Source organism: Haemorhous mexicanus, chromosome 1, assembly GCF_027477595.1.
Source record: "Haemorhous mexicanus isolate bHaeMex1 chromosome 1, bHaeMex1.pri, whole genome shotgun sequence".
NCBI lineage: Eukaryota > Metazoa > Chordata > Aves > Passeriformes > Fringillidae > Haemorhous > Haemorhous mexicanus.
The window spans coordinates 31,056,582-31,083,828 of record NC_082341.1 but is presented as its reverse complement, the minus strand read 5'-3'; the positions used below and the strand labels follow the sequence as shown (position 1 = coordinate 31,083,828).

The window sequence follows — 27,247 nt, the reverse complement described above, 5'->3', positions numbered from 1 at the left end:
TGGAGACATCTTGGGTTTTTTTCTTGCAGGAGCACTGTGCAATTTATTGTAAAAATCTGACTTCTCCCCATTTTGTTTTAAATTCATGGTTATGCAATCCCTTTGGCATTATAACAAAAAGCAGTTGTGGCTCACAAAGGACACAGATCTGCATACAAATTGGGGTCAGCCACTTCAAGGTTGTCACTTCAAAGTATGTAAATGTATCCTGCAAATAGTTTGTCATATGACAGAATCTAAAACTACATACACACCACAAGGACAGCACAGCCTCAAAACCCCACATAAATAATGATATAAGTTTATCCCAAACTGCTCAACAAATCCCAAAGATTTGATGAGAAAACTCTGTGGGATCAATATATATATATTTTTTAAAATATTTTAATATTAAAAAAAGTCCATCTTTTGGTATATACAAAATAGAACTCTTATTACAAGATGATAAATGTTAATGATTTGGAAGCTGCTAAAACTAGTCCTCACATTTTTGCTTGTCTAATATTCTGTAATATCAGCAAAATGACTGAAGTTATTTGTATGGGCAGAATGGGTACAGTAATGCACGGTTTCAAATTAGCCATCATTTAATGTCATTTAAAGTGTGAGCTCACAGCAGAGATGAGTTCAGGATCTTCATGTGATGAGTGGAGAATCTAATCTAGTATTGTGCAATGAAGATACAGCAAAGGACAGGAGGAAGGAAAATGTTACAGAAGAACCATGCAGGTTTTCAATAAAAACTATGAAAAGGAACATCCAGAATAGAGATCTGACTCAGAAAATTTAAATATGCAAAGTACTTTCTTCCAATGATCTTTGAACATAATCCATCTGAAAATGTCAGGATTTGTCTGTATTAGGTCTTGCATGAGGAAAACAATTTCAGTGTGCCGAAATTTATGTTTCCTCTTTGACAATTTAAATTGAATTACTTTTTGTAAATGACCCTTGCAGGTCTCCAGTTTGCATATAGTGAGATACTGAGTGCAGCTTTTATTTTTTCCCACATAAATCCTAAATGATGAGTATATGTAAACAGTGACAAAACCCCCCAGTATCAAAACAAAAGCATCTTTGCCTGCGTGACTATACTGTAGCAAATGTCTGTTTTGAGGAAAAACTATAGTGGTATATCTGTGTGTTTCCCTGAGGTGGAAAATATGGGCAAGATATCTATATATAGTTTTTCTTCTGGAGTCCTTGAAATTTCATTCTTCTGCCTCCCTGAGGCAAAAACTTCTACAAAGCATAAGGAACTCCAAACTTAATTTCATTATTTACTGAAAAAAATGTTAACGAAACCAAACTTGAGAAAGCTAACTTTTTTCCTTATGAATCCAGTATGCCTTTGGAAATAAATGTGATCAGAGGCAGTGCTTAGAGGTAGCTCAGTTCCTGAAACCATTTCTCAAAGCAGAAATCAGTCACTTCTTTGAAAGGAGAGTGAAGAAAGAAGTGCTAATGTTACCTTGACTGATTTATTATTATAAAGTGTGAAAAACAGAGATCCTTTGTGTTTACACTCATGCAGATCCTTCCTTTTTCCCTTGTAATTGACAGAAAATTACCATTTCTACAGTGAAGATCAGCAAAATACCTCTCCTAAACATTTAATATTTTCTGGACAAAGATTGATCCCTCTCACATATTTCTTTCTCCAATTATTCTTTGCAAAAGAAATAAATTAAATTTTATTGAATGAAAGATAACCCTGCATCCCTTTTATATCACTTTCACTTCTGCTGTTGGCTACAGCTTTTTTAGAGACAGAGAATGAACACTGATTTAGCTAGACTTGTGCTGAGGGCAAATGGAGATATACAATTTAGTTATAAATTTATATAAATTTATATGGAGATATACAATTTAAATGGAGATATACAATTTAGTTATAAATTTATTTTATATGTATATCTCCATATAAATTGTATATCTCAAATTATTTAGTTATTAAAAAAATCAGGCAGTGAACACCTAAGTCTTCTTTAGGAATGTAGTCTTTTCTTATATTATGGTTTTGGTATTTTTCTATTTGTCTAGTCAATGCACTTGAAAGTAAAAGAAATAATTAAAAAGTTTGTCAAATTATGAATTTAGGGATTATAACTCTATTTACTTTCAGAAGGAATATTTATACACATGTAAGTCAAAACTGTTAGTGTAAGTGGCTAAAGAATCAAGAAACCACATAAGAAAACAGGAAAGAATACCTAAAATTCCCTTTCCACTTATTACTTGCATTATTCCGAGTTGTGTTTGACAGAAACAATTCTTGGTGAAGATGATACTTGAATATGGGAGCAACACCACCACAGTTCTACAATACAATGCTATAACATCATTCTTCCAAATAATTATTCCAGATGCCTCTTCACAAAATATCTGTGCTTAGAAGTATTGTTTTTATTTTAATTTTATTATAATATCAATGTGTTAAGAGATGACCCAACCTGGACGCAGTTGGACTGAAACTTTTCCTGGTGTCACTTGTGTATTTGTTTCATGGTCACTAGGTATTGTGACATGAACCGTGGGGTTTTCAACCAAATCTGATTGGCAGCCTCTTTTCATTAAGTTGAAAACAGTGTCACAGCGTCCCTTCTGTGTTGTGCCAGCCATGAAATCCTGTTTAATAAGAAACAAAAAGTACAAAACAATCTGAGCTGAAAAAAAACCCTGTATTACCTTCAAAGGATGAATAAAACCAAAATATTGGTCTTTGAAACAATAAAATATGCAACTATAATTGCATAAATTATAGGACAAGTTCATGAAGCCATATGTTTTTAATAATGACAATGATGCAATATTTAAATTAGAAGTTTAACCTAATTGTACATTGACCCTTTTCTAAACAAAAAAAAAAAAATTAATGAGAAAGAGGGTCTTGCACAATCACAACAAGCTGACTTTGGAAAAAAAGGAAATTACACACTGTTATTATGTCACTAAAAAAAGTTCTGTGCCACGCTATGAGCTCATTTTAGCAAGAAAGCATCATTCCCACAACATCAAAACAGGGTAGTTTTCAGAGGAATCCACTGGTAACATTACTCAGGCTGATATTTAGTAGAAACACCAGAGGTCAACTCTAGATTTAGCCAGCCTGAATTTGTCTATCCCACCACACAGAATCCAAAGACCTGCTGAACTACATAATTTCAATTCCCGGAAAGAGGAAATCATGTATAATTACAGGAGAGAACAGTTTAAGATGTCACCAACATAAAAAAGCCCTTGCAGCAACAGAAAAGTGATTAGTAAAAGGATGATGTCAGAAGCAGCTCATCCTTTTCTGCATTGAAAGAGAAAAGTTGTCAAAAATTGTGCCAAAATGATCCAACGCAAAATTCCTTCCTGACCACTAATCTGATGATTAATACGATTCTGAACATGCAGGATGGGAGGAAGACAAGATCTTTTGTAGTCTTTCAAAGTATTGGTCCATCTGAGTCAAAGCTGGAGATCAACCAAACAAAGGACAATCTCTTATCTTTCAGATGTAAATGGAGAAAATAAGCAATTTAAAATACAGCCAACTATGTATTAGATTATAAATAGTCATCCAGGCCCTGTAAAGACTAGAGAAAGCCCCTGAACAATGAAATATGACAGTCCTGTATCTTGTTTTTCAAATTTAAAATCTTCTTTTTGTAGTCTATCCCTGATATACTTTTTCTATAACCTTCCTTATTAAAACCAACAGAGACTGCTTTTTAAATTACTGCTATTTACATACTCTTTTTAGAGGATACTTTTCAAAAAGCTAGATTTTTAAATGCATAGAGTGTAGCTATTCTTGTTAACAGTAATGACTAATAGACTTGTAGTGTCTTCTGAGGTCCACTGTGTGTGGGTATAAATTCAAAGCATTTCAAGAGTTCCTCAGGCCTGATTATCTTATTAAAAAGACTTTTCTCATGAAGTAGCAGGCTAAGCTGCACTGCAATATTTCCATCTGCAATAATATGGGTTATGCCGTTCCATAACCACGGATGGTGTGTAGGTGAGCCAGCTATTTAAGAGGGTTTGAGGAAGTCCTGGTGTCCATGAACAGCTCTCAGGATTGACTTGAGAAGTGAAGCAGGACAAGCAGAGCAGAAATGAAACTGGCCAAGTCCATGTGCCTACTTAGAAGGAGACCTGCTGCAGCTCCATAGCACTGGAGAGTTAGGAAATGCTGTTCTGTAATAAATGCAGATGGAGGGGGATAAATCTTTGCCCTTTTCAAGACAGGACGTGGGGCCAGAATAATGAACACTGTAATCCATTGTGCCATCTACACTTGCTAAGCTTCCTCTGGGAAAACAAGCCCTGCATGCCTCTACCCATCCTTGAATTACTCAGCCTTGTACCTTTGGCAGACTAAGTTAATAACTCAAGACACAGATATTACCAGTGCCTTACTCTTCTTATCTCTGCCAGATACACCCCAGGAACTTATCTACCTTCTCTGCTGCTAATCTGAAAGCTACCACTGGTAATTTCCACATGAGTTTAAAGAGCATACGAGCTTGCGATTGCCAGTGATATTCTTCAAAAGCTTGCTCCTCTGAAGTGATTACTCAAATCATATTATCAACAGGGTTATGTGCTTTCTATCAAACAAAACCAGAAATTCCCATACTCTTACAGCTTGCAAAGTAACAATAATTTCAGAATAATTCTTGCTACCTAAGATCTATCTTCTGTGCCAAGTCTCAGAACTGATAGTTTCCAGTGTCAAAATGAGAAAAGCATCATTTTTTCCATTTGTGATAGGATCATAATATAAGGTGAAGTTGAAGTCAACTCCACTGTTAGTACAACCTTTTGCTAAATGCAGTAGACATATATGTATAGACTTGTTCTCATATATGATACGGGCTTAATACAAAGTACTGATAAGTAATTTTGCTTTGGAAGCCAAAAACTGTTAAAATCTCAAAGCTACTGTAAGTCTGCCAAAGCTGTCTACAAAGCAGATGGAATGCATTAGGAAGGTCTCACTTTATTTAAAATTACTTCCATTTTCCAAATAAAAGATTGCATTTTCTCCTTTGGAAACAAAATGTATTTCACATGATTTCTCAGGTTCTGTCTCTAGGGGTCATTTAAAGATTTTCTTGCTATTTCTCACTATAATTTTCTCAGTTTAATGGCCTTTATCTTTATAAAGATCAGAAGCAGCTAAAATACAAAGTCAAATGTAATTAAGCAAAATGCCATACCTCTTGAGCACACCATCCACACTCTGGACCCAAAGCAAGACACTTTGTGCATGTTATTGCATTTGAAGTGGCACATCTGTTTTCCGCTGCAATGAAATACAAACCCAAACATTCATGATTTATGATGATATGTGAAATTGTAAAATACCTAATTTTAAAACAAGATTTCAAAAATTACTTCTCCAGATTAAGAGTGATGACAATATATTAAAACAGAAGTAAAACAGAACAAAGGCACTGTGGCAATGGAACACAATTTTCTTTTCTCTACAGTCTAGAAATATATGCACAAATTGAATAAACTCCATTCACAATTCGCAAGGCCAAATTTTTAAGATCCTGATTTAGAATAATTTTGAAGTCCAAGTTTATCTTTGGCATGCATCTTGCTGATTTACTGCTGAATAGAAAAGAATTTACTAGGTAGCTTATCATTTCACAGACATTTTCCCTTTAAGTCATTTACACTAGACTGAATTATTCATTATTCACTCCTCATGAAACCCAAAGTATTTTCTCACCTTCTATAAATATTACCCCTCTGCATATTCATTTTTGCAATGAATAGTTTCCCAGAAGAGGAAGATTTTCTTTTTTAGAAGCAAATAGAAATGAATCCAACACTACATGTGGCACAGATTGAAGACACATCATTCTGTACCAACAGCAAAAATTGTGCCTACTTACATGTCTACCAGCAAAGTCCTTTATATCCTTCTCACATCTTTGTTTTATAGATCATTGCTTAAGTTACTACTCTTTCCTATGAAACTTTGGCAGTTGGTATTGAGAAGAGTCTTTTCAAGGGACTGGGTCAGCCTAGCTTGGAATGTCAGCATTAGTGTATCCTTTCAGCATGTTGATCACAAGCCTCTTGCAGACCAGTGCACCTCTAAACAAGCCAGAAGTCACCTGCCAGGAGTTATATGGAGGGCACAAAATGCACAGCTTGGTAGTACTGCATTAAACAACATTGCTTTCTGGCATGTTCAGCCTACCATATTAGAAAATACAAAGGCAACAAAATAAATTTAATTTCTGCATGCAACAGAAGGCTACATATGTTAATTGGTCCATTGTAATAGTGTGCATCATCAGATCAAAACAGTTTGATGAAAGGTTTGGTTTTTATCTGAAGTTTTGGCAACATGCGTTATCTAGGATTATTTCTTTCCAACCTGCAATAATAATGCAAACCATCTTTTTAGGTAATGAGACAAACTTCTCATAGTGAACAGCAGCATTAGGAAAATATGTACTAAAATACCTTTTTTAAAATTTGTTTTGCTGATTTCAGCTGTGGATTCTAAGATGAGATCCTGTATCATATAAATGCCTAGTTTTCTAGAGGTCACTTAGAACGATGGCTGATGCAAGGCACTAATCACAGTTTGCACATGATTATGATCAACAACACATATACCAGTATTAACAAGCCTAGTGCAGCACAGCTGCAGCATTATACTGATAATGTGTAGATTAGAGGTAATTTAATGAATTTCAAAGGTCAGACCAATATTTCTATTTCATACCAACTGCTGCTGACAATTTCTGCCATGAAGGCAATTTGAGGAAAAAAAGCATAAATGAAAAGGAGAGCTACAGGTATGATGTAAACAGTAAGTTGAAAAGCAGCCCAGGAAGGTGCTGGAATGCAGGGAAAACTGATTAAAGGGTGGGAGAGGCTGGTAGGGATAAATAAAGAAGGGATAAAGGTAGGGATAAATAAAGTGTTGCTAAGGAGAAAGAAAAGAACATGACAAAATCTGAAGGTTTTTGTTTGGTTTCCAAGCATAGCAAGTTTTACTTGGATGTGAAATGAGAGCAAGCTCATTCAGCACTAACACAATGAAACTTTTTTTGTAATTATAAGAAGATAGCAACTGCACTTTATGCAGTTCTAGTTCTGCACTCTGAAAGAGCAGTCCTAGAGGCCATAGAAAAGGTTACCACATACTTCAGGAGAGGGAAAAAGTATGATGATTTTGGGTAGGTACTGACATGCACAGGGTTGTAGACCTTGCCGCAGATACCTTTCTAGACAGTATTCATAAAGTGCAAAGACTCAGAATGAAAAGTTGTTGAAGGAATAGAAATAAAAGGAATGCAATTGTTCTTGGCACACAAACACCCCTTCCATCTTCAACTGAGTATCAAAGACAGCAGAGATGAAAGGCATTACAAGAAACAGAAAGTGATAAATTCAGTAAAGTGTCAAAGGACGAGGAAAAATGTAAGTTGCTGATCTGCAACATAATAGTGGTTTTAAGACCACCATGGAGCAAAATAGGGAGAAAATTACATGAATTTTGAAGCTACCCATTCAAGTTAATATTCATTGCAAGAGACAGAGCTGTTCTGATAAGAATAAATAGCTGTCATAAAAAAATGAGAAACCTGCATTTCTAGCTATTCAGATAAGGAATAAGGAAGATTAATTCCTAGTCATTGCAATCAGTAAACCAAGTAAGCCAAATAATAAGTATGGCCTAATTAATTTCCTGCAATAACATCTGAGACTCCTTTCTTAAGACATATAATCCTATCTGCAAAACACATACTTTAATTTAAATGCCATTGACTGACCACAGAACAAAATATTAACACCTTTTTTTAATATGCACTTGCTAAAAAAACCCAACAATATGTGTCTATGTGCCATTTTCCAGATGCATTGGAAAACTGACTGAAAAATAACTGTCCCAATTGGTTTTTTTCTGTATGGTTAGTTTATTGAATCTACTGAAACTTGATTTAGTTTATTAATACAGCCTGTCCAGTAAAACATAGAGGGGTCTGTGTGACTTTGCAGAATGCTAAGCCAGAAAAAATGTCTTAAAATCCAGTGTCAGTGTGATCACATTAACAAATGAGATATACAGTACTCCTGGTTGCAAAACTCTCTGCTGATAACTCTCCAGTCTCAAGAGCTCAATTTTCACAACATGAAATCACAGATTGGCAATAGAGAAGCTTGGTACCATTGGAACAAATGTTAAAATTTTGTGTTTTTAATAAAGAGAAACTTGAAAAATTCAAATTAATTTCTTTTTTTATTATTCTGTCTACATCACTACCCTGGTTCCCAAGTACATAGTTCATTATAACAGTGACATTTATGGACATGCTTTCATTCATCAAATATTTATTATTTAGTTGTAATCCTACTCTAGAACCATAACTGTTGAAGTATAAACTTTTCAGTTGCTTTAAAAAAATCATGGTAAAGTAAGAAATATTTTTTATGAGTTGACTTAAAAAAGAATGGAGATTTTTCCTGCCACTTCACCAAAAACCGAGTCCAGACAAGACTGAGTTACTGTTCAGCCAAAGCTAAGGGCTAGTTTCTACTGGCTTAGTTTGAAGTGATGTATGCCAAAAGGTATTTTCGACAAGGGCCAAATTCTGTGCTGGGAACTGCACAGGCATATGCATATAATAAAAAGTGCATCAGGTTAAACTACACTTTTCCAGCCTACTCCACAAAATTACAACCATGCTCCAACAACTGCAGCTATTTACAGTGATCACAGGTGTGGCAAGCCTAAACTCTCTGCAACAAGAGGGATCAAGGCAAGACAAACATCTTGTATGTTATCATTATATTCTGCCTCCTTATTACGAAAGTAACCTTATCACAATCAGGGTATTTATCTCAGAGATGAAATAGCAATAAAGCACTCTGGCATCTCAGAGGGGATGTTAAACAGGTTTTCAAACAGACAGCACTTTGTTCAAGTACAGCCAAGAATTTGGATTTGTATCAGCTTCACAACTGGTACACGCTTGTGCTGGTTTTGGAGGGTGTACCCCTTGCTTTCCTAAAAGAGAAAGCCAAAATATAGCTTGCAGCTTATACTCCCTGATCATAGCCCTCACACTGGTGAACACTCATTAAGGCAAGCAGATAGGAAAATATCCAGCTTCCACAGAGCTGCTTTTCCTTCAATTGTGCATCTAATCTTGTTCTAGGGCAGCCATCAACCAGGCCATCCCCCTGCACAGATAATGAATCAGGCCTTCACTAACTCATGTATAGCCTAATTTATGAGGAAAGCTGCAGCTTTTATGCAGTATACTGCAGTTACTTTCACCTTTCTGTTTTCAGAGCAGAGCAATATGATCCTGCAGAAGGAACAGAGAGTGGCTGTCCCACCTAACACATGGCTTCCCCATTCACTCTAGCTCAGCATGCAGGTACAATGAAAAGCTTTATAAAAATGTTACAGAGGAGGGGTTATTTTTCCATGATTATTATGTCGGACAGTTACTTGATCAGATTACAGGAAAAAAATGAGTGTCTGCGCTTTAACTGCCAATCCTAAAACCCAGTCCTGGAATTAGGGATTTCCCACCCCCCTTTTTTTTTTTTCCCAAACAAGAAATAATTCTCTCTGCCTTTTGTGCCATGCCTTAAAAACACAGTATGTCATCACCAGATTTTCCAATAGGATTACAAGGTATACCTCAAAGTCAGCTTTAAGAGGTACCCAACCTTGCCCAGGAAAGGAGATTCAACTTGAATACTGTACACTTTTTATGCTTTATAATAAAATTCTAAGATTACTTGAGAAGAATACCAAACAACTTTTCTTTCCTCTCCCATTTTTTCTATTACATATGGGATTTTTTAATTTGTTTCACTTGTCATTAACTTTTGGGCACTTTAGTTTCACTATTCAGACACAAAGAAGATAAGCTGCACACTGATTTTAAAATGTTTATTGCCAGCAACAAAACAAGCAGTAAACTAAAACTCTGCATGAACGAGACATGCTTGTGCTAAGAAAATAAAGATGTGTAAAAGAAAGGTGTAAAACACTATTAAATTCTGAGCTCTCAAAAAATACTTCTGTAAACCTGGCACATGAGTAGAAACACCTTTCCAAACAAACAAACAAAATAAAAACCCCTCCAAACCAAACTAATCAACTTTTACAGTGTTCCTAATAGGAAAAATTGAACTGGAAGAGATAAACCATAATGTGGTTACAGAAATGGTAAGAGGCAGAGTTGAGAATCTAATAAGAAGTCTTTGCACATCTAAACAAATGCAGTGAAAAGAATCACTAGTGAACAAGTCCTGATAACTGATAGGGACTTCCCATTCCTAACTCTGCCAATATACCCCCCACCCAAGATTTTTGCGGTTCCCAAATTTATCTGCATTACTGTATGAAGACAGTACCTTTTAAACATGAGGGTCATTAGTGAAGCTACACAGGTGATTAAAAACCCCATTAAAATGCAAAGCAATACAGAAGTCTGCGCTGCATGAGTTTGTGCCTTGCAAAGCACACAGGTAAAAACATCAAGATCTTCCTTTTTTGCACGTTGTGCAAGGTCTGAGTGACACCACCAGAGAGAGCTGAGACTGGATTTCAGCTGAACAGCACAGACAAAAGGGGAGGACACCTCTGTCAACACAGCATTGGGAAAGCCCTGGCAGAAAACAAGAGTCATAGATGATGCTGGGGGATACAAAATGCTTTGTAAGTCTGCTCTGTAAAGGGGCATTGACATGGAGTTCCCAAAAAGTGAATGGACACTTCTGTAATTAGAGAAGGATATTCATATTAGGGTTTGAGCCAATTATATAAAGATCAATAAGGGGAAGTGCTGGGTTCAGCATTTCAGTCAGAGCACCCCCATGTGGCACTAGAGGCTCTGGAGAAAGGGGCTGGAAAGGTGCTAGTGAAAAAGACATTGAGGTTCTGGAGCATGCCCAGAGAAGGGCAAGGGAGCTGGGGAAGGGTCTGGCACAAGTCTTATGAGGAGCAGCTGAGGGAGCTGGTGTGGTTTGGTCTAGAGAAATGGAGGCTCAATGGGGGCGAGGGGCCTTATCACGCTCTACCATTACCTGAAAAGGATATTGCAGCAAGGTGGGGGTTGGCATCTTCTCCCAGCTAACAAGCAATAAGATAAAAGGAAATGGCCTCAAGTTGTGCTGGGGAAGGTTTAGATTGGATATCAGGAAAAATATCATAACTGAAAGGGCTGTCAAACCTTGGAACAGGCTGCCCAGGGAAATGGTAGAGCCACCATCCCCTGGAGGTATTTAAAAGACATGTAGATGTGATGCTTTGGAACATGTTTTAGCGGTGGGCTTGTGCTGGGTTAGGTTGAGAATCTTAAGGGTCTTTTTCAGACTAGATGATGCTATGATTCAAGGAGATACACCTGACATTCTCTGAGCCTACCTGTGTCATTCTTATCCTCACCTCTCTGAAAAGCTCCAGCACTTACATGAAGGTTACGCATTATTCAAGATGAAGACTTGGGGAACATAGGCCTCGGACAGATGCATAGCAACCCAAGTTTTTCACCTATATATAGCAATTTTAAAGATTTTTTTTCCCAGAAAGATGTATATAACAGCATTTTCCAAAAGGTACTACCCATAGTAGTTACTGGTATCACAGTTAGGATTCAAAAACACAACATTCAAACCACAGCCTCAGACATGGCCTTGACTATGAGAGACAGACTACTCCAGTCTGACTTTGTTCCCAAGCCACAATACAGAATGAAAAAAAGCAATGTAACCTTGAAATTTTTCACAACACAATTTTTGTTTCTTGGCCAACTTTACTTGCAGCCTCTCCTTTCTATGAAACTTCCTGCTTTTCTGGGAGATGGTTACATTTTGTTGATGCAATTCATGCCTGCAAACAATAAGTCAAAGACTACTTGGTTTCAGAAACTAACCTCTCCTGTCTCTTGCAAATAAAAACATACAGGAAAACGTACTAAGATTATATCATTGGAACAGACTAATTTCCCACAGTCATAAAAGCTAACGATTCTACGGCACAGGTTTGATGGTCCTGTTTGCACAGCTTTACACCAATAAAAATGCAAAACATATGGAACCAGAAAGCTTAAAATGTTTCTTTTTTTTTTTTAATCCTTTGATTTCAAGGAAACTCCAAGATGTGTGGCGTTGTGTTAATTCTGTTTCCTAGGATGGAACATGGGCATAGGAATCATTGTACTCCAGTCATCTACAGCTGCTAGAAGTTCCCTTGGAGTTGACTAGCTTGAATACAGTCATGCTGCTTCAGCAAAGCCTGGAATGGCTTCTGCCATATATCACTGCTAATTTAATTTCCTTTGTATTAGTAAGCACTGCTAGCAGGTAGCCTATCAACAGCCCAGAATGGTTGGTATTTTCCTGTGTATTCTATAAAGTCTTACCTAATCAGGAAGTCATGATGGTTATAAAGGTAGATAAAAATGACTATTTTCTGCCTGCTTAAGAAGATCAACCTTGAATAAAAGACCAGCCCAAGCTTTATCTCCCATCATCTTCTATAGCTGTACCTCCTTAAACCAGGCTTTCAACCCCTAATTGTTTCTCTAAAGGACCCTTTTATTGCATGTCTAATCATCACCAAATTGTTGCTTTCTACCCTATAGGAGCATGACCTCATCCTGGCACTGTCTCTTCATTCACATACCCAGCAGCAGTGCAGAGGATCCTAATTGCTCAGGCTATTTCTTCCCACACAGTCTCACCAAAGACAACCCGATAGATTCTCAGTCCATGGCAATGCAAACAGCTTACTTCACTGTCTTTTATCTGCATACATGGTGGTTTGGAACAAACCTGTTCTGCATTCTAGATCGAAATTCCCAAAGCTGACAACCTTGGGGAAGAAGTCCCTCAGTTCTGAACACAAACTGATAAACTGAATTGTGCTTTTACAGAAGATTTTCCTGAAACAAACCAAAAGCTGTGCACATGTGGATTAGGGAGACAGGTCATTGAACATACATAGTTTACACTTGCAATGAGAAAACCTCAAGAATGTGAAATAAAAGCTAAAACTGGTATCAGAGAGGATAACCACCATTCCCTAAGGATTTGTACGTAGTCCACAAGGTTGGGAGGAGCATTTATTCAAGAGGGCTATTTAAAAAATGTTACTTTTTTCTAGAATACCAAGTCTATGGTATTTGTTATTTCAGTAATTTGCTTTTCAACAGGATTTTCAAGCTCCAAAGATGGTTATTGTCCCTGAGACAAATTGGTAAAAAACTTTCTGAGATTTTTTTCTTAATTAAAAACTTCAAAACCCAACCCACCTGTCTAGGAACAGACACTGGCCAACCTCTATTTTACGTTTAGCCAGTTAAATTTTATGATTTGGGGGCAAAGATTACACAAAACTTGACAGTGGGCTATAAAATATGCAGACTCACATACTAATTATAAGTAAACTACAGGTGCACACAGACTGTTTGAATGCAAGCTTCTCCTTCTGCTCTTTCAAGGAAGTATTCACATTTGTGTAGGGTCTGCAGGTGCAGCTTAAATGCTCTTTTAAGGGACAGACTTCAAACATGCAAATTCTAGGCTTTAAACAGGTAGTGGTTTATTTAATGTTCTGAAGTAATGCCACAACATTTCTAACAGCAAAATGCACTCCAACAACTTTGCTTAGCTTGGAAGAGCCTGCTTGCTGATGTCATTAGTTTTATTTAGTAACTTTTTGCCATTTGTGCCATTGTACAAGTTGTTACAAGTTTTCTTATTTCCTGGTAGTCTTGTTTGAACAAAAAGATGGGAATTTGGTTGTTTCCGGGGAGAAGCCCCCATCTGAGAGAAGCAAGTTGTCCACAGCACAGTACTAACCCTTTCCATCCTGAAGAGATAGGGTGGAAATAAATTGTACTCTCAAATATTGAACAAACAGAATTCACTTAGCCTAATTCCCTTAACATACAGAAGGAATAGAATTTATTTTAGAAAGGGCAGCTACTGATTTAATCAGACTTGGACTACTTTTGTGATGCCACCATACACCATGCAGCTGTATTCATAACACTGCTACAACAGCAAAACACCAAAAATACCAAAGTCTTCAATATTTAAACCCAATGAACTACTGCTGCTAACAACCTAACTCCCAAATCAGTGGGCAGATGAGAGGCCTGAAGTAAAATGAAAATCTAACATCCAGGAACATTATTAGACCCGCCTAAAGCTACAGAAATTTCTTTCTCCAATAATCGTAGTTAAAATATTTGTCTCAGCATCTTTTGATGACCATAAATACTTCAGAGTCATTATTATTGTCACCATGGGTAAATACCAAGAAGTTACCACAGGCATATGACAATGAAGTCATGGGAGGCAGAGAAACATATAAAGAAAAAAGTCAATTATGAGCTTTGCAAAGTTTTCAATTTAGGCCAATTTAGCCTCAGCTAGAAGTTGCTTTTTTGGCAGCTTTCTAATGCTGTAAATTCTGATCATCCTGAAACACTTACATTTTGCTCAAGGGGTTATTCTTGTTCTGCCACCAGAACAAGGGGGAATCCTGAATGGCTGGCAAGGAGCTTACTTTTCTTCTAGGAGAAAGGTTCCATTACAGTGTACAGTGAACTAATTCATTAGATCCCCACTTCCTTCCCAAAAGTTAAACTAAATAGCCCAAGTCCATTTATGCAAAGTGCCAAAAGGAAAAAAAAATTAATGAAGTTCAAGTACTTAGAAAAGAATAACAGACCATATCCTACTTTTTCCATCAAAAATTATGTTTGCTTAAGCACATGAGAAAGAATTATTACATCTTTCCACTGGTTAGACAGAAGTCAGCAATTAGTAGAGGAGATTCAGGAACTTTGAAAACAAGATTTCGCTGAAAAGGAGGTTGCAAGTAGAATGAGAAGCACTGAGGCCTTAAGAATTTTACTTTAAAAAAATCCCAAAACACAGAAAGTTTATTAACAAAACGGAAACTATATCCTTCTCCAGTTTTCTGTTTTCAATAAATTCATCAGAAGTCAAATTTATACCAAGATGTCTGTATTACAAGTTACAGCAAAAGCTCTAAATAGTTCACATATATAAGTTTTCAAAATATAACATATGACTTTAGTGCCATTTATATGTTTTAAGAACACTAAACAAACTTGAAAGGTCAGAACACCAAGCTAATCCACTTGTTCTTACCCTGACAGAACTCATTAAATCCCAGTCACTGCCTTAGACACACCTATCCTGAACTAAGAAAACACACTTATTCTATATTCAGTTTTTAAAACATACATTGTGGAAAAAAAATATCATGTAGGTAATGAAGATTTAATTTATACATTAAGGTTAATGTTTCTTACATCAGATCTATTCACAGAATCATAGGATAGAATCAGAGTAATATAGGTTGGAAAGGACCACTAAGATCAACCCAATACTGCCAAGTCCACTATTAATCCTCTACAATATTTACATGAAAAACTTGAGTTTATATGCACCTGTCTGAGGCTCCTCTTCTTTGAGATTTTGTCCTGCATGATTCCACCTTCATATAAGTGGGGGAACTTTTCAGAGATGAGGATAAGAAAGGCACATGTAGGTACAGGCGTACCTCCTTGAATCATAGCATCATTTAGGCTGGAAAAGATCCTTTAAATCCTCTGGTCCAACTGTTAACTGTTATTAAAAAGTCTTGATAAATATCAGCAGCCCATGTCAACTTACACAATTTGTAAATAAAATATCTTCCATTTTTCTTCTCCTATGGTAATTAGTTCTAATTGTCCCAAACTCAAGACACAACATGGACAAGTCATCACAAATTTTTCAGAGGGATTTGAAAAATATTACAAGCATTTAAGTGCTCTATAAAGTATAAGGGAGGTTATAATCTGACATTTTAAGGCCCGCTTGTGGAATGGGGGTCATTTAATGAAGATTTTCTTTAGCTTCCATGAAGTTCACATTCTGACATCTTTCTGATGGTCTGGGGAAGTGAAGTAAATTAAACTCAGATTGTATGGAAAATCAAATTTATTCATTTAGGCCTCTTGACTAATGGGGTCTAATTTTTGCTTTCTCAGTTGTTGCAGTTCCAGTCCTTGAAAATTTAAAGGCCCAAAAAGAAGCAACTGCCTCTTCAAACTGTAGAGAGTATTTCTGATGCATGCACTCTTCAGACTGCCTTGACAACTTTCCTCAGCAACAGCATATCCAAAATAACAGAGGCAACCTTTCCAGAGCACGAAGAGAATGGTTATTGCTCTTCTAGTTCATAAACTGCCCCTCTCCTCTCTTTTCACAGCCTCATCTCAAACACCTGTAGCATGAAAACATTGTAAACACTACAAATACAACGACGAGTTTCATTCAGCTTGTAAAAACCATAAAATAAAAAAAACACCTTACCACATAAGCCCCCTGAAGAGACATGAAATTGCAACAGATTGTGAAAAGTGTACAATTTGTAAAGCAAATGTATCCATGTCATTGGCAAAATATGTTCCTTGAGCAATGCGCACATAAACAAACCTCTCCCTCACTATTCCTCAGAACTGCGACTCACAGCCCGCTCAAACACCCAGGTTGTTTTTCCCCAAAGGCTGGTTCCCAAAAGGTTGGCTTTCCCAAAGATGGTCCATTAGCCCAAGGGAGCAGATCACCCACGCAGACTCAGGAAATGAAAAATGGGTCTTCTCTTCTTCTTGGATTGTTTTAAGCCTCAGGAAAAGCTGAACTGGCTCAGTACTGGGTATTCCATATAACGCAGCTTCTTTCACTGAGTCTCAATAGGAAATGGGCCGCATGGCTACACAGGAGAATTAAGAGACAAACGCCAGTTAAAGCTATCATGATGTATCTTTTATTTCAGACTTTTTTATGTGCTGGTGCGTGTGTCATGGGACATTTCTCAATTACCTCTCTTCAAAAACTTCCATGGGTGGTTTGAATAGCTTTTCTTATTCCTTTGAGAAGTAACACGAGTAATAGTTTATAAAACTTTCTTACTAGAGGGATCACATGGAAATCTGATGTGACAAGACTGGCGAAGAACCAAAGACCTTGATGGGAGAAAATTAATGAATCAAAAGTCATGCTATTGGCATAAATCAATTAGCAACTGACCCCTTCATGATCACAGATCCCCCCACTTTCCCCAGTGGTCTTTCCAAATCACACTCTCAAGAAGACTGAAAATACAAACTTTTAAAGTTGGTATTTAAAGAGACCTGTCAATCACAACTATCTAAGAATTGCTACGTGAATGTTCTCCAACTTTTAGTTCAAAGATAAAGATTTTTATTCCATCCCATCCCATCCCATCCCTGCTTGCACATCACAAGTACACTTTGTTTACTTGAGCTTCATAGAGGAATAACTCCCTGGGTATTTTGGAAAGCAACAAATACCTTAGTTTTCAGATTTTAATATTAATTATAACTGGTTTTGGGACACTGCGGAGATTTGAACTAATGTCATCTATTAACCCTGACCAATCAGCCATTCTTCAGTACTTGAACCCCACATAACCCCTGTGCTTATACAGCAGGTAAAAAATAAGAGTTTCGGCAGCTGATTTCTGAACAAGGCAAGGGAACTGTCTTCACTGAAGTGAGCACTTACTCAACTGGTTAGCACAATGCATACAACATGTTCTTGCTGTAGAATCCAGCTTTTATTCAGCTCACTGGTTTACACCTTTAAGAGTTTGTCAGCTTTAATGCTCCAACAAAAATGCAGGGATCTCTAGAAATCCCTACAGAAGCTTGATTCTCATGTCAGGTATTTGTTATAATTGGCTTAGTGAACTGCAAATTTCCTTTTGGTGAGACTTATTGAACAAGGGACTCTTTGTAGAAGGCAGCAACACTACTCTTTTTATCTGAGCTTACAGGACCCATAATTTGGGATTTGCAAATTTACAGCATTGTGAGATTTCCTTTTGTACTCCTTGTAACTTCAAACCCTGTGCCAAATTCTACCTTTACTTATTCCCAAGCAATGACTCACATCTCAAACTGCAGTTTGTAGAACAAATGCCTCAGGTAGTATCAAGCTCTCAACTTTCCAATTAGAAGAGCCACAAATGCTCCAACAAGAATTAAATAAATTTGAGTTCCATGTACATTTCATGTTAATTCCAGACTCTTTTAGAACTGGAGATTGAGTGCAACAGATATGCAGGTTCTGCCAACTCTGCACATAAATAAACTGGACTTGCTGATGGCACAGAACAGCACGATGCTTTCCTCCATGCCCAGCACTGTCGATACAGAAGCAAAGAGGAGTGGCTGCTTGAACAAAGCCATGCTGCCAAATGTACATGGATCTGCTGCCCAGTCTCTCTCAAAGCAGCCTGCAGACATTCAAAGAATCCAGGTGGTGCTGCACTGGCTACCACAGCCAAATGTAAAAAATCACAAATAACATTAATAATAACAAAAAATTTCACGTGTTCATTCACAGAAAAACAAAACAAAACACTCTTCTTGCTTCAACTGCGGCTGTAGCCTGTACAGTGATTATGTATGAAGGAAAGAATTCAGTGTGCCTTTCAGCTTTCATGAATTAGCAGAGGTTTCAAACTAAAAGGAAAAAACAAGGTCTGTGTGAGTTACAGTCTGCCCAATCTGAGAGCTGTTGTCACAATAAACACATAACCCATGACGCATCACCCATATATATTTTCACTATGAAGCACAACAAAGACAGCAAGCATCCTTTGGCACAAAAGCCCCATGCACAACCTCCCCACTGTGGCATTCTGTTCTGATGCATTATTTGCACTGGTGTGTACCCAGGAACTACATTCATGAGCAAGCACAACACTGCATTCAGGCACAGAACCATCCTCTTAATAAAGTTTCAATTAGCCTTTCAACTCAATTGCACTACATTAAAAAAAAATCTGGGATACTACATACAAGATGTCATGTTTCATAGGAAATTTAATAATATATTTTATTTTTCCTATTGACATTTAGTTTGGTTCTGAATTCAAAGTACAAAGCCAAAAAAGTAAAACAAATTATACTATGAAAGTTTACAAATTATTCCATTGTTTTTAATAGCACTGGGCAAATCCTACTGAATAAGGCATGAATTTGTCACATATGCAATAAAGAACTTAAGACTAATATATTGTTCCCATTGTAAATCATAGTTTCAGAGGTTACATGTTAACATTTTAAATCAGCTCCAGGCTTAAGCTGGGAAATGCCAATTATTCCACAAGCAGAAAAAAATAGAGAAAGATGACCGACAACCAGATCTCCTTTCACGATCACTGCTAGCTAAATAAGATCCTTTATGAAATACTAGACTTAACCTGTTTGCTCTGTTAACTGCTGCACTATCTAAGATGCATTTGCACAAACCCCCCTCAGCCTGCACACATTAAAACTGATGCTGGGGGCTTTGGGAAGCAATTCCACAACGCGAGGGGTTACCCACATTTACCAGAGCCTTTTTCACCCGAGAACCATAGCTCCCGAGGAACTGCCAACATGCACTTTATCCCAAGGTAAACAGAAGACAATCTTCTCGTAGCTCTATCCCTATTTAACCCTGCCACTGCATGCCATATAAACGACGTAAAACAGAGTGTTACCATCCCCAAGAATCGTCCATCCCTAGCTCGGTCCCCCGGGCGGGTCCGCATGCCGCTTGGCGGAGTGTTGCGGAGGGTGCACTTCAGGACTCGCAGCACCCTGGAGTGCGATAGTCCCGCCGGCTCCCCGGGAGCTACCACGGCTCCCTGAAGGCGGGACGCCCCCGGCGTGGGCAGTTAAATCACGGGCTGGCCCTGGCGGTGTGAGGTTTGGTCAGGAGCCGCTCCAGCCCGGCTCTCCCTGCAGGTACCCTCCGCCCGCCAGCTCGGCCCGCCCGGCCGGCGAGTGCCGGTGGCGCCGGGCGGTCCCAGCTGTCAGCGCTGCGCCCCAAGGCAGCCCCCGGGCCCGGGCAAGCCCCCCGCCCGCACGACCCCGCGCCAGAACCAAACCCAGCCACAGTCCCGACCAGCCGGGCACGGCGAGAGCCCCAGGCGCTCGGACACTTACAGCGCTGGCAGAGTCCCGGCACGGCCGCCAGCAGCCGGGCCGCCCCGAGGAAAGCTCCGGGGCCGCGCTGGCACCTGGGCACGGAGACGATCCCCGCGGTGAGGCACGCCAGCAGCGACACCCACATCATGCGCCGCGGCCGGCAGTGATCCCGCTCCCTCGCCCTCTTCTCGGGGCCGTGTCTCGGCGCCGCGGCGCGCTCAGTCCCGGCCCCCGCGGGGGCGGCGGCGGCGGGGCCGGGGGAGGGGCGGCGGCGGGCCCGGCACAGGTAGGGCGCTCGGAGGGGCGGGCGAGGGCTGCGGCATCTCGGGGGCAGCGCCTGCCGCGCCCCCGCGCCCCGCCAGGACCGGCCCTCCCCCGGCGGCCGAGGGGCCCCGGCCGAGCGCGGAGCCTGGCTCCCTCCATCCGCCTCCAGCCCGACGGGCCAGGGGCGCCTCGCCGCCCGCGCTGCCTGGGGGGCGCGGGGAGGCTCCCGGCACCGCGCGGGGAGCGGCAGCGGCGGCTCCGCACCTCCCTCGGGCGAAGAGGGCGGCTGCCGGGGGGGGCGGGGACAGCCGCCCCCTGCCCGCCCCCGCCGGGGCCAGGTGGGCGCTGCCCGCCGCCGTCCCGAGGCGCCGCCGGGGCCGCCTCTCCGCGCCGGGGGGACGGGGGTCTGCTGAGGACGGGGAAGGGAGGACAGGAGACCGCGGCCGGCGGCGCTGCGCGGCGCTGTCCGGCCCCAGAGCGGAGGCTGCGCGCCGGGCCCGCGGCTCTCCGCAGGTTGCCAGGAGACGGCAGCGGGACAGGTTCCGCGGGCGGGAGTGCGGGGGCGGGCCCGGCGGTGAAGTCACTGCGCCCGCCCGCAGCTTTGTTCGGCGGTGGCTCCGGTCGCGGCTCTCCGAGCTCGGCACGGTCGCTGCCTCCGGGAGAGGAGGCGGGCGAAGGCCGTGGGCAGAGCGCTGCGCCGCCGGCCGCCGCCGCACTTCGCCCACCGCTTTGGCCCTGTGGCAGTCGCTCCTCCCCGCTCCGCCGGCTGGGCCGGCCCTCGCTGTATGTGATCCCCCCCGCCGCTTGCTTGTGCGACCCTTGCCATCAGCGCCTCCGTATCCCGCGGCGCTGCCCACCCGCCCCAGGAACGCCGCCGTTTCCACCGGGGCCTCCCGCTGGCAGCAGCGCGCTGGCCCCTGCTGCGGCAGGCAAAACTTCACTACCTAAAACCACCTCCCCTCCTTTACCGCCCTCCCCGAATGATTTCTGCTTGGAGTTTCCACCTCTCCGGGCGCAGTGGGAGTAACGCAAAGGTTAACCATGTCCGGAAAGTACCGCACTGTGCGGGCCGGGAAAGCCCCACCGGGCCAAGGTGCGACCTCGGCCGCCGCCCCGCCTGGCCCGGCTCCGCTCCCCGGAGGAGCTCCCTGCAGCTCCTGTCCCTGTGCTCCTCTGCAGGGCTCCGCTCCCCGCAGAGGCTGTGGGTGGAGGCGTTTTCCTGGCAGGTAAAACCCACCTGGGCACCTCGCCCTGTCACACGCGGTGGCCGGGCCCCCGCCCGGCTGCGTTAGGGGTAGGTGTGCGGACCTTGGGTCTCTGATGGCCAGCCCTTTGGCGTCCTTCATTTCTGATGCCGGCAACAGATGACCGTGCACGCAGGATCCCTAAAGGATCCCTGTGCTGCATCCAAGTCTGCCTCTGCAGGGTACAACGTTAATAAATCCCGCAAACGCAACCAGTGTAAATAATATGCTGTTTCACTGTCTTTACGAAAGCCTTTTCAAATCCTGTGCTAACCCTTGAGAAGCTATGGATGGTTTAGCATCTGAATGTCAGAGGTCAGAAACTGAGCACGGTGGATTTGTTCAAGAGTGTTGAGGAAGGCCTGGCAATGTAGCAATCTCACTCTTGTGAGTTTTTAAATGATGTATCATCTTTTTTGCTTCATTTTGGAAAAATCCCCCATTTCAGACATCTGACTATCATTCCTTGAGTGGTCACAGCCCAAATGGGGATATGGGATGTGAGAAAGCCATATGCAATGACATTCAGAAAGAAATATAGCATCTACAGGACTTGAAATATTCTTTACCCAAAAGCTCTATGATTTCAGATGTCACAGTCTCAAACACTGTAGGTGGAGAGCTCCGTGTCCCTTGAGAACTCAGTTGAGTGCTATTTGAAATGAGATACTCTGGTGACAGGTGAACTAAATTCAATTTACTCCTGTTGGGTCCAGTAATGTCTAGTTTATAGATCATGATGTTGCAAATTTATGGGGATTCAAATATATGTGGAAAAAAAGGATTCAGATGATATATCAAGAAATTCAAGGAAATATCTTTAAACAAAATTCCATCAGAAGCAAAAGTGACTGAAACTGGGATCTCTCTATTTTGGATTTTTCACCTGCATAGTCTAAGTGCTGCTGATGGGAGAATGATACAGTTGATATCCCATACAGATATATTGTGTATGAAACTATTTATTGAACAGAATGTAAATTATTATCATAAGCAGCATAAAGAAAATGGCAATGTTCTCAACAGCATGAATTATCTTCTGAGTTTCTAAGCAAAGGCTGTTCATTGTACAAGTAGGAATCAGTCATTACATACTCCTGATGAGAACATAATGCAAGGATTCGGTTTTCTGGGCAGAAAGACAATACCTGCAGTTTAATGTGGAAGAATAAAGATGGATCATTTTCATATAAAATCTGATATTAAGTTTACCAGAATGAAACTACTCTGGTCATTAACTTAAACCCTGAAAACAACAAAAAGGATGCCAGTGTTGGGTGAGAGCTAAGCACTCTAAATAAAGTCACCAGTAAAACAGTCAAGAGCTGAAGATACCAATAGTTTAGGCCTCAATGTATAGAGGCTGCTGTAAGAGTTTACAGTCTGCTGCTTTATGTAAAATGCCCTATTTCTTTAGCTACTTTCTTCCCATGGTGAAATCCAAAGACTTAAAAACATTTACTTTGCAGGGATAGCATCTTTGAATATATTGTTATTTAGACAGTGTTTATAATGCAATAATATAATTAGGCAGGAGTTTTGAATAATAATTCTAGGCTTTCAAGTAGAGAAACTGAGTCATCCAAGGTCACATATGAGAGTATGTACCTCTTAAACTCCTATAACAAGGAATTTAACATGACTGGAAATGGCTTTAAAGTCTTAATCCATTGTCCAATCCACAGGGCTATGAAACCTTGAAGCAATGTGTTCATGGAATCTCTGTCCTTGGAGAGAGTTGAAACTTAGCTGAACATGTTCCCAAGCAGACTGAACTAATTGAACCTGTTTTGAGCAGAGTGATGGTTGGGCCTCAGGGGGCTTTTTCCAGCCTAAGTTATTCTACAAATTTTTGTGGTGTAAAGTGTGTTATTATATTACATGTATCCCAAATTTCTTGAAGTGTTATAACTGTGGCTTCTTTCCAATGTTTACATTTGCTTTATTGAAACAAAATGCAATTGTCTATCACATTCTTGGTGAATAGTCTCTCTTTTCAGGAAACAGCCTTGAAAAGATTGCATCTGCAATGAATGTTAACTAGAGCTGGTCAAAAACCCCAAAACTTTTCTTAAAAAAACCATGTTCCTTTTTTGGTTGAACGTTTCCAACCATCTTTATTGTGCCATTTCTTGGGGGAGAGTCCAAACCAGGACTGCAAAGGGAAGACTGATGGTATTTTTCAACTAGTATCAAAGCTTTTTTAAAATAAAAAGTATTATTTATCCAATCTTGTGATTTATTACATTATAATGGAATCTTAGACACAATTAAAATCCCTGTAAAAAGCACTTTGGTACTGTTAAATTAATTCTACTTTCCACCAACTTCCCTATTTTAATAGTATAGAATCCTGCAAGAGTACAGTAATTGTTTTGGATTTGTTGGTTTCACTTGATCCCACTGACATGCAAATTTGAATTTTTTTGCAGTATAACTAACTAAAAGAATCATATGCTTGTCTGTCAGATATAATTGCATTTGCTATCACTTGTGTTCATTTCTTTATACAATATTTGAATCTAAAACTGCATCTGTTCCATATAAAAAGGTCAGTGTATTGTGCAAATCTGGTATAATCCATCAATTAAAAATGATGGAATAATTCAAAATCAATGACTATTCCCAAAAAACAGTTGCCAAGAAGGCCTTTTCCTCAGAAGTGCAGACTGTGAGCAATCCACCTATGCTGTTTATTAGATACGGAAAAATTCTACATGTGATTCCAGCTTACTAATGCAGTACACAATTTTTTTTAACAAAATGTGCTTTTATTTTGTAATTCTGAAAAAGAAAATGTGATTAAAAATGTGATGCATTTCCTTATAAGATATTAAAACAATGCACATGGTTTTTCGTTTCTAGCCTCAGTTCTTGTAAGAACTGGCAATGACAGTTTCCAAACTGGAAAAATCTTTACTCCCCAAAATAGTATTTTTCATGATATTTTTCTTTAATACCTACCTTAGTTACCAGCCCATGCTACTGAACTTCCTGATGTACATGGCACAAAGAGAAAATGTTCCATTTTACTGTAAAACAGTAATCCACATTGTCCAATAATCTATTTAATTTTTTTGAGAAGGCTTACTTTGATTTCAGGCGGACATTTTATGTGAATATACAAACCTTACTTAGGTTTGTAACTTCAGTTGGCCTGCATGAAACTATCTGGCAGCATGTGAACCAATACCTTTTTGCATTTACCCTCTCAGTGTTAAGTTGGTCAATGTCATACAGAGACAGGTGGAATACCACTATTTATTTTCCTTATACTCAGCTTGGTGACTTAGGTATGCTGCATCTAAATGTTGTTGTTATTCATAATATATTTGTAAAACTATAACTATAAAATTATTTTCTTTTCTGGTCTATGTGGCACAAACTTCTCCATTCTGCTTTTCTGAGAAGATTACTTGCAATACCATACTGGTACACTTTTCTTTCATGTTTATATAACCAATTGAATTGTAAAATTTTTATATTAAAAATAGAGTATGTAATCCTCCTGAAATCCCAGAGCATAATCTTGTGTCCTTCAGTGCTTCTGACAAGTCCACTGAAGAAGACTGTATTATAAGACAATAAATCTGAGATATTTCAGACTATTTAAGGAAAAAAAAAAAAAGAAGCCAGTGCAAATGGGTTCTCAGCAGAAATGGTCAGCAAGCAGTTGAGACAGAAACAGTAGTTTTTTCACAGGTGAGAAGGTATCATTCTGTTTAGGGTTTACTAGGTTAAGCCCAGTGCTTTAAGTTCTACACATTCATTTTCAAAGAGATCCATAGTGCAGGCAGCTGATCTGTATATTGGCTCTGGGTGGGGGGGGGGGCCCTCGGTGAAGGGGGGCCCTGTCCTCTGTTTAAGAAAGAATAGGATTATTTTTCTAGACTCCAGAAAGCATAAGAAATTATCTACGTAGTCCCCCTAGGAACTCAAAACCATAAAAATATGTATTGTAACAAGTGGTCAAAGCTGAAGTTGTTTATTGAAATGATCTAAAAATCTCTTTCTGGAAGTAATTACTAAAAACCCCAGTAGTATATTTACTTGAACAGATGTATTCTGAAAGAAGAACATTACAGTTGTTGTCACATGAAGAGTTTTAAAGAATATTGTTTCACTAAGATTTTTTGATATTTCCACTATGCATTTTTATGTGACTGAACTGATATTTTAGACAGAAGTGTTTCTTTTGACAAATACACTGTTTTGAGAGTCTTTCTGACTTCAGAGAGGTGAGGTCCCCTGTGGTCTGTCTTTGAAGTATAAAATTTACCTGGGATTCTTCTATATGCTTTCATTAACACTTTCCAGATATTACTTCATGGACTTACAGGCACCATGACTTGATTTCTGAAAGGAACAGACAGAAGAACAGTAGACCAGATGAGTTATTTTGTTAGCCTTATTTCAGTGGGACTTTGGCCTGAAGGACTGAAGGCCTGACCCTGTGTTACTAATCTATGTGCCATTTTCCTGTTTTCCTTCAGTGACTAACAGAGAAAAAAGAGCATATTGTTTGAATTAGTTTTATATTCACAGAGGACTGCAGCCCACCCAAAAACAGTTATAGCATCTTTAAAGCTTTGTTGTTTTCCAGCTCCATGGAGGATGGGTGAAGACCAGGTTTCATAATAATAGATGTAGGTATAGATCCACAGACACTGTGTCAACCGAACTCTGAAAACACACATTTCACAGAATACTTTGTGACATGCACAAATAGCACTTTTATATCTACAGAGGAACAACAGCCACTGTGAAGTTTATCAAGTCACACACTTTCTTTTTCTTGTTATTATTGCAAGCTCATACTGTCCACAGAACATTGGCACTCCGTGCGTTTAATTTACCTCCACCCATTTCCTTCTGTTCTTGTTACCTGTCTCTACTTTTCTCTCTGATACTTGAAAAAGGTATGTAATCTCCACTTAGTGCTGAAAACCAACACAGGTGCCCATGAAGTCACTGTATTACACTTCAGGTGTTTTAATTTTCTTCTTCCTTGAAATTTTTTTTCCTCTTTTAATTTCTTTTCCCATTGAAGACTACTAATCCCATTCTGCCTTCTTCCTCATCTGCATTAAAAAGTTTTTATTCTTTCTTCTCTCCCTCCCTCCACCCAGTCACTTTGAATGGATCCTCAGATACTTACAGGCCTCTTGCTTTCCCCACCTACTCCTTCTCTGTGTCTCACTTCCCTAAACGAGTCCCAAGGTCATGATTGCTTCTGCTGCAGCTATCTCAAGCAGCTTTTTATCTTCGTCCTCATACTCCTTCCACAGCAATTTTACCCTTTTCTGTCCCCTGGATTTAAGACCTTGGGTTACCAAATGTCCAGATGAAATAATCTGTAATAGTACAGTAGGCCTGACATTTTTGGAAGTTTTCAGAGAAAATTCCCATATTTGACCCTGACAACCATTAGCTCACTTGTTATTTCCCAGAGGTTTCCTGTGTTATGTATTACAAGGAACTGGTAGAAAGTAGGTAAAATACAGTAGATAGTAAGTAGGAAATATTTCTTGGGACTTCTGAAAGGTTAAAGTTCCTCCTGAGAAACTTTTGAGGAAATTAGGTGTTAGAGGTTGAAAGGGAAAGTTAAGATATGGTTCATAAACAGCACTGGTTCTGTTTAACAGAAATTAAAGTTCATTTCTAGCTCAGAATAACCTGTATGGATCAAGCTCAAAAGTGTCCTGCAGTTCAAAAGTAGAA

The 27,247-nt window shown here is 39.8% G+C and overlaps 1 protein-coding gene across 9 annotated transcripts in view; it reads right to left on the bottom strand.

The window, feature by feature from the left end:
• ITGB8 (integrin subunit beta 8) overlaps positions 1 to 20,266 on the bottom strand; it is a 48,374-nt gene extending 28,108 nt beyond the window's left edge. For 3 of the 9 annotated variants that reach the window (XR_009486226.1, XM_059844483.1, XM_059844495.1), the window contains exons 1-3: positions 20,037 to 20,263; positions 5,214 to 5,299; positions 2,454 to 2,628 (exon numbers count right to left, since the gene is read on the bottom strand). Coding sequence is in view for 7 of the 9 variants with exons in the window: in XM_059844483.1 (XP_059700466.1) it covers positions 2,454 to 2,628; positions 5,214 to 5,299; positions 20,037 to 20,166 (391 nt within the window). In the remaining 2 variants the exon portion in view is untranslated. Of the gene's footprint in view, positions 1 to 2,453; positions 2,629 to 5,213; positions 5,300 to 20,036 lie in introns of all 9 variants that reach the window. The other 6 variants (XR_009486221.1, XM_059844435.1, XM_059844456.1 and 3 more) reach the window with 5 other exon arrangements.
• Positions 20,267 to 27,247: the final 6,981 nt, after the last annotated feature.